Raw genomic sequence first — 7,538 nt, forward strand, 5'->3', positions numbered from 1 at the left:
TCTCTCCCAAAACATGTTGCCCAGAGCTAAGTGCAATATTTTGGGTGCGGCCACATTTGGAAGTTGCTCATCAAAGAGATTTTGGCTTGAGGGCTTCTCCTCTACCTTTGATTGGGACACAAGCAGAAAAAAGAGATAAGTATTTCAAAATCGCTCCACGTACACCATGAATCCAGCCAAAACCAGGCTGTGAAGCCTCAGGCTCTCAGTGGGGTGCACCAGGTACGGCAGGTTAGATGTGTTGGGTTCAGGACCCCAAAGCAAATTGCTGTTGGCCAAAATTAGCACCCAAGGGAAAGATGGAGAAGCTGAATGTACATGGCACGGGGTGGTGCGTGCTGCCTCGTGCCTCTCCAGCTGGATTAGGGGAACCAGCAGCCGCAGGGAGGTTTGCTTATGTCTTTGCTAAGACCGTGATGGGGAGATCCACCGGTCCTGAGCCAGTGAGATCCGCCTGCCAAGCCAGTCAGCCCCTGCCTTCCCCGTGCTCCAGCAGCCCGCTGAGCTCTGCGAGCCGATGTAGCCCATTCCTGCAGCAACACGCCCTGGAAAGAGGCCAAAATAATTTTCATACCTGGGTCCCTCCTTATCTCGTTAAACAGCGACGGAGCAAAGAGTCAAGGTCGGGAAGAGGGAGTCTGCTGGAGTTCATGAGATGGCCAGCAGCTTTTTGGCACGGAGAAAACGGTGGTGCTCTTGTGCCAAGACAATGACTCCTTGCTGTTTGGATGCCAGAAAAATAATCCTATTTATGTAACTCGAAGTGAAGCATTCCAGTGCACGAATATTCAGCTTTCATTGCAAATAGGAAGCTCTTCTACCTGCAGGATTTAACTCTCAAGCCATCATCTCGGCCCAGATCTTGCCCTGTGGCTGCTGATGCTTTTTTTTTTTTTTTTTTTTGATAGTAGAAGAAGGTTTTGGGTTTTTTTTTTCAGTGTGCATACAAATTTCCCCTCCTCCCCAGGATAGAAGTGGCTGTGTTTTTCCTGGCATTAATGTCTCATGTTTCCTTTGTCTTTCTAGGCAGTGGACCCATCCAACTGTGGCAATTCCTGCTGGAACTGCTCACTGACAAGTCCTGTCAGTCCTTCATCAGCTGGACAGGCGATGGCTGGGAATTCAAACTTTCCGACCCAGACGAGGTAGAGTGCCCTGGAATTAAGTGCACAGCCCAAATATCACTGAAATATTGGTGTGGACAACCCTTTCCTCCTCCCTTCTGGGCTGGGATTTGGGCAGTCATGTTGTTCTGGTCTTGGGTGTATGTAGGAAAAAACAATGAATTAGAGCCCAGCTGAAAACTTGTTAAAAATTGGGCTGCAGTTGTACCTAGGAAGCAGTAGTTTGTGCCCAAAGTTGGTGGAAAGTAGCTGAAACGCTGTAGAGAGAAGTGTGTTGCCAAAGCGAGGATGTGTACAGGTGAGAGGGGGGCTTCCAACTGATTTTGGGGAATAGATGGGACATTTGTTCCCTTCCGTGACTTACAGATCCTCGTAGAGTCATGTGAGATTGCTTTTCCCAAACTTTAATGCTCGTCACCCATCCGTGTCCATCTTAAAGACAAGGAAAGTCCCCCCTTGACTCTCCTCACCCTTCTCTCAGGTGGCCAGGCGATGGGGCAAGAGAAAAAACAAACCCAAGATGAACTACGAGAAGCTGAGCCGCGGTTTGCGCTACTACTACGACAAGAACATCATCCACAAGACGGCCGGGAAACGCTACGTCTACCGTTTCGTCTGCGACCTGCAGAGCCTGCTGGGCTACACGCCCGAGGAGCTCCACGCCATGCTGGACGTCAAGCCGGACGCCGATGAGTGAAGATGCCCGCGGCCGGGGGGGAGGATCACCCCGTGTCATTTTATGGAGAGTCGATGGGACATTTTCTGTTGGTTCTTTTTTTATTTTTTGCTGGGTTTTTTTATTTTTTATTTTTTTAAGAGCAACTCAGATTTGATGCTTTGAGGATGTTGGGAGAGAGGGTGGCGGAAGAGGCAAACTTTTGGCTGAAACCTAAAAAGTTTGGTTTGGAGAAGGATGGGCTTTTTTTTTTTTTTTTGGCCTGAAAGCTCTAAGACAGGCTTTTTTTGGGGTGAAATTCTGAGTTTTAAGAAAGCCAGAACAATGTAGCTCACTTTAAAAAAAACAACCCCCCCCCTCCCCATCCCTTGCTGTTTAGAAAAAAATATTATCTAATGGATCCCTTTGGTTTTTGTGTCATTCGCACATAAACTGACAGTTCAGGAAGTGACAGTATTCCCGAGGATTTGAGGATTTGAAACTTTTATTTTGGGAGCGGGGAGGGAAACCCAAAGTGGGTGAATATTCCTGCTTTGGGGAGGGGCAATATAGGAAAAAAACCAAGAACCGTTTCTCGTTCTTGTTACATCACCTTTCTGTTGGTTGTCTTCTTTTCTACAAAAGACACAATTTTTGCTAGGAGGGATCAAGACTTTTTTTTAATTTGTTAAAGTTTTATTTTATTAAATTTTGTGCCAGTATTTTCTTTTTAAAAATAGTCTTAAGCTCTAAGATGGTCTCAGTATTGCAATATTGTGTGTGTTTGTTTCTGTTATGCCAGCAGAGAGTTTTATCACAGTGAGGAAAAAGAAAAAAAAAACCAAACAAAAAACAAACAAAAAAAAATTAGTTTATGTAGACCCCACTGGAGAAGTTTAGCGCTACGACTCGGCATCTCCGAATCGTATGTGAAGGAAAATTAACTCCAAACTGGCTCCTAGTGATGCTGGCTGGGTGTGCTGCGCTTGCTTCCAGTCCCACTTGCTTTGCTCCACCATTTACTGATAAAGCTGGTTAAAATTTCTGCTTTTTTTTGTTTTGTTGTTGTTGTTGGTAAAAAGGGGCCTTTTCGTACGGCTGCGTTTTTGTGCACAAAACCTATCAAGATTTGCAGGGAAAATGTCTTTTTGCATTTTCCAAATGGCTTTTTTTTCTCAAGGAACATTTTGGTGCTTTCAGAAAATTTGGGTTTGGTTTTGACTTTTTTTTTTTTTTTTTGAGGGGAAATGGGAGAAATTCCTGTGTTTTGAATGTCATAAATGGAAAATATATAAGTTGATTGGGGGTAAAAAAATCAAGAAAAAGTTGAAAAACCAAAGGGAAATGTTTTTTCCTTCCTGTTTTGACCAGCTCTATCTTTATTGCTGTATGTTTTAATAAGCCTGGGCACATGCAGAAAGGAAATTGTCCTTGCAAATGGGTTCTTTACTGCTCTTTGTACACCCGATCCTGCAAACTCTGTCAGGGTGTGATTAACATGAAGCATATGACCGGTGTCGCCAGGGTAAACGAGAGGTCTCGTGTTTGCAGCATCAGTCCCGGGGGGGAGCTGCTCCCTCTGTCCTCCGAACCTTTTGCAACCGGTTCGCGTTCAGAGGGGTAAATCCCGCCGTACTGAGCATGTCCCAGGATGCTCTAAGCAGACCGAGGCCGACGACTGCCTTCGGCGTGGGCCTGGTGTGAGTTAGATGATCGGGTGGCGAGCGTTTCCATATCCAGATACAACCCCGAAGTCGGATCTGCGTGGAGCCGACTGTCGAACGGGGTCTTTCTCTGCCGCTTTTTTTTTTAAAGACAGTATTACGCGTTTGAACCAAAAGTACCTTCTTTTTGTGTTGTTTGTCTGTCCATCTGTGTGTTTTTAGGTAATTGCGTTATTACAGAGGCACTGTGAGACAGTAGTGGGGGCGAGATGAGGAGACACTTTCCACAGACGTTCGCCAGGCAATCCCAAAATATTCAGAAAGGAATATTTTATATCTGCAAATATTTATAGCTGAAATATTCGGGCATGTAACCTCCCCGTGCAGGAGCAGTGTCAGATGGGGAGCTTGACCCTGGGACAAGCTCAGGGGTGCTGGGCTCTCCTCCGCTTCCTCTGGAGCTGGGAGGACCCAGCACCTCTGCATCCCCAATTGGTCATTTTGGGGCAAATAAGCCTCAAAACTGCTGCGTGCTAAAAAGAAAAAAAGGTGATGGTGGAGGGGAAATGAGTGGGCCGAGAGGGAGCTCCAGCCAAGGGGGATGGTTTAGGTAAGGGAGGTGGTGGTTTAGGTGAGGGAGGTTATTAGTTCTGCTGTTACGCAGGGCTGGGGCTGCATATCATCCCGCTGAGCGTACGGAAAGGAAAGGATGGGATGGACAGAAAAGAAGGAAAAGGGGATGGAAGGAAGGTGGAAGGAGCATGCACCAAAGGAGGAAAGGGACGCTGCCTGCTGGGAAGTTAAATTTTAGCTCATCTCCTCTGGCAGACAGGGAGGATGGGAGAAAGCAGCTCGGCCGAGCTGGGGAGAGGAAAGGGAACCACAGGTCTGGTGGGTGAGGTCCCCACTGGCGAGGCAGAGCTCTGCCACAGAGCTGAGCTGGCCGCAGCCACTGAGCAGCCCGAAAAGGCAGTTGAGCGAGATGGGGGGGCACAGAAATGTGCAGGGCAGGAGGTGTTAAAGAGCATCCCAACCAGACAGGGTTGGATTTTCAGCCATCGGATGGGGTTTTTTTAAGGCGTTCAGGGTTGCTGTCTCCCATACGGCTGCAAAGTGCCCTTACTTACCCTTCACGGGCCACTTCCAGTAGTGCTTTGAAAAATCCCCCTTAGCCCCTTAGAAAGGGTGCTGCCAGGAGGCCAGGCGCCCATCTCCTGCCCTTGGCACCACGCCGTGCCCCAGGACACGTCTCCTGCTTCGCTCTGATGCTCCACTGCAGCTGAAGTGCCTTTTTTAAGCAGAAGACAGGGATACAATTTCCCTCCGACGGAAGGAACTGCAGGTTTGGGTGCCAACCCCATCCTTCAGCCAGGCTAAATCCCTCGTCCGCTCCACTGTGCTTTTTTTTTCCCAGGTTTCCGAGCTGAACCTGTGTGCTCCCAGTGATTTTGGGAATACGGTTTAAAGGTTAGAAAGGGAGAGTCGTGGAAAGCAGCTCTATTTATTGAAAGTAGCCCCTGGCTGGACCTTCTCTGTCATTTCTCACGGTTGTTTGTCATCCCAGATGCAAGCGCAGCGGGAAAAGGCCAGTACGGTCCTAGGGACATCAGGTTCATCATTTTCTGTTTTCTTTTACTTTTTATTCCCATTCTAGAGACCATCCCAGAGAGGACTGTGTGCTGTTTATACACTGGAAATTTGCAGATTTGTTTTTTGTTTCTTTTTTTTTTTCTTTTCTTCTTTTTTTCTGCCTTTCAATTGCCTGTCAACTTTTGGCGAGGGGTGTGCTGAACTAGATGTACTGGAACTCAAACCCTCTGCTCTCTTATTCTTCGAGACCATGAAAATTTGGTTCACCTACTCACATGTGTTAGACCAGGATGGGTTTGAGATGGATGATGGAGATCTACTGGGGATGAGAGTCGCTCCTGTGCTGGTTTCTCTGCATGGGGACGAGCTTCACCCTCAGCAGATACACGTGGCTTTTGGAAATTGGGTAATTTTGTCTTGGTTTGGAATGTCTCAGGTGCGTTTGGTGATTTTTTTTGGGATGTTTTCTGTGTTCTCCTTGCAATCTGCTGTTTCTCCATGTAGGGCCGTGTCCTCTTCACCCCCTTGGCAGAGCGTGAGCCCTGCCTCGGGAGCTTAGCTCTTACAAACAGCTTTCCAGGGCTTTGACACTCGATGTTTGAAACCTCAGTAGAAGGAAAAAAAAAAATCACCTAAAAAACAACCCTGATGAAAAATGCAAGCACTTTTTCTACTGCCTGTCTCTCTCCATCTGTGTGTGTAGGATGACCATAACCCATGGAAATAGAAGATCTTGTAAGATTTAACCTTCTCGCCTCTTTCCAACCCAACACCTACTCCAAAAAGGTCCCTGTAAGCACCGATAAATCCAGACCCTGCGGGAAACGTCTTCGTCTTCTGACTTTTGCTTTTCTGGAGAGGTTTTCTGCGAGGCTTGGTTGCTTGTTCTTCATTAATGTCGCAAAATTTGGATGCCTTGGCGTGCTCTGCTGTCTGGTAGGGTCTATATAACATCTGTGAGCTGTTGTCTACATTCCAAAGAGGTTTAAATAAATGATAAATCTATGTATACATATATGTTATAACGGAATATCTCCAGAAATTAACTGCCTCAGTAAAAAAAAGAAAAAAAAGAAAAAAAAAAAGGAAAAAAAAGAACTTTTTTTGGTTTTGTTTTGTTTTTACACGTGGGATTTTTTTTTAAGCTGATAAACACAGAAGAAGAAAAAAACAGAGATTGTTATATTGTGCTGTTCGACTATTTTCCAACTTGTATTTTCATATAATTTATATTTTTTAAAAGTGGAAAAAAATTTTAAAAGTGAGATTAAAAAAAAAAAGGAAAAAGCAGGTGCTTTTTAAAAAAACTGAGCTGAGGTAGCTTAGAGATGTAGCGATGTGTGTGTGTGTCCGTGTGTTGTGTTGTATTTTTTTTTTTTTTTAAGGATACAAAAAAAAGTCCCTCCTACATTGAATTCTTAAAGAAGGAGGGGATTGGTTTTGTTTTAATTGCTGATGCTGGCACATCATTTTGCTGGAGAGTTTTTTATATACTGTAGCCTTATTTCATATCGTATTTTAAACCATGTGAAATTAAAAGAAGAATAATTCATAACCCTCAGCGTCGGTGTGCTTATTCGTTGCCTTTAAATTCGAGGAGTGGAAAAAACAATGGAAAAACTTAGAAATCCCAGAAAGTTCTTTTTTGTTGTTGTTGTTATTAAACAAAATTGGGTGATTATAGGAGTTAAAAGTCTGGCTGGCATTGGGAGGGCCCGGAGGAGGGAGATCTTGCTGTCACAGGGGCAATTCCAGGGTTTCAAAATGATCTTTCATCCTGAATCATCACTGGGAGCTTGAGATATCTGTGGTTTACCACCCCAAATGATTTTTATAGTAGTATTTTCTTCTGCAGGTTCTTGCGAAATAAGGTGTAGCCAACTTGCCGACCCCCGTGGCCACCAGCTCGCCCTCGCTGCACCATGAAGATGTTGCTGGGCATCTGCTTCCCTGCTCAAGACCTTGGGTCCATTGAGAGGAGAACTCTTCCTCTGGGCTCCTAATAGATCAAATTGTACCATTGTGCTTCAGATCTTTGAAAAATACCGTTTATTTTTATACATTTTGTTTTTCCCCAGTGAGTTTTAACGCTGGCTTGGGTATCTTCTCATCCTCATCAAGCCAGGAGGAAATCTATGTTGTGCCTAATTAGACAGGGGGTTGATTGGAGCCTGTTAGCATGTAGGTCTGGAAGTGCTGATTAATGAGGCCATCATCTCGGAGAGGTTCACGGTCCAGGAGCCGACGCTTATTCATAGGGCTGGTGAGTTTGCGTGATGGGAAATTCCTGGAGGACAATATCATTGATGCTTGTTTGCTTGAATCAGCATGAAGTGGGTTAGACAAAGTGTTCAGAAACACAGCGTTCAGATTTGTTGAATGCCGAGAAGAGTGGACAAGTCATCGGTGTAAAGAGGATGCAACAGATGAATCCAGGATAAGAAATATTTAGAATAAGTCCATTTATAGAAACTCAGCTTGCAGCCAGGCAGGAAGCAAGAAGTC

At 45.3% G+C, this 7,538-nt stretch overlaps 1 protein-coding gene across 3 annotated transcripts in view; it reads left to right on the forward strand.

Moving 5' to 3' along the window:
* ETS1 (ETS proto-oncogene 1, transcription factor) overlaps positions 1-6,588 on the forward strand; it is a 76,406-nt gene extending 69,818 nt beyond the window's left edge. For all 3 annotated transcript variants that reach the window (XM_075774767.1, XM_075774766.1, XM_075774768.1), the window contains 2 exons: positions 1,027-1,145; positions 1,606-6,588. In XM_075774767.1, the coding sequence (XP_075630882.1) occupies positions 1,027-1,145; positions 1,606-1,821 (335 nt within the window). In that variant the 3' untranslated portion in view covers positions 1,822-6,588. The remainder of the gene's footprint in view (positions 1-1,026; positions 1,146-1,605) is intronic.
* Positions 6,589-7,538: the final 950 nt, after the last annotated feature.

Source organism: Balearica regulorum, chromosome 23, assembly GCF_011004875.1.
Source record: "Balearica regulorum gibbericeps isolate bBalReg1 chromosome 23, bBalReg1.pri, whole genome shotgun sequence".
Lineage (NCBI taxonomy): Eukaryota > Metazoa > Chordata > Aves > Gruiformes > Gruidae > Balearica > Balearica regulorum.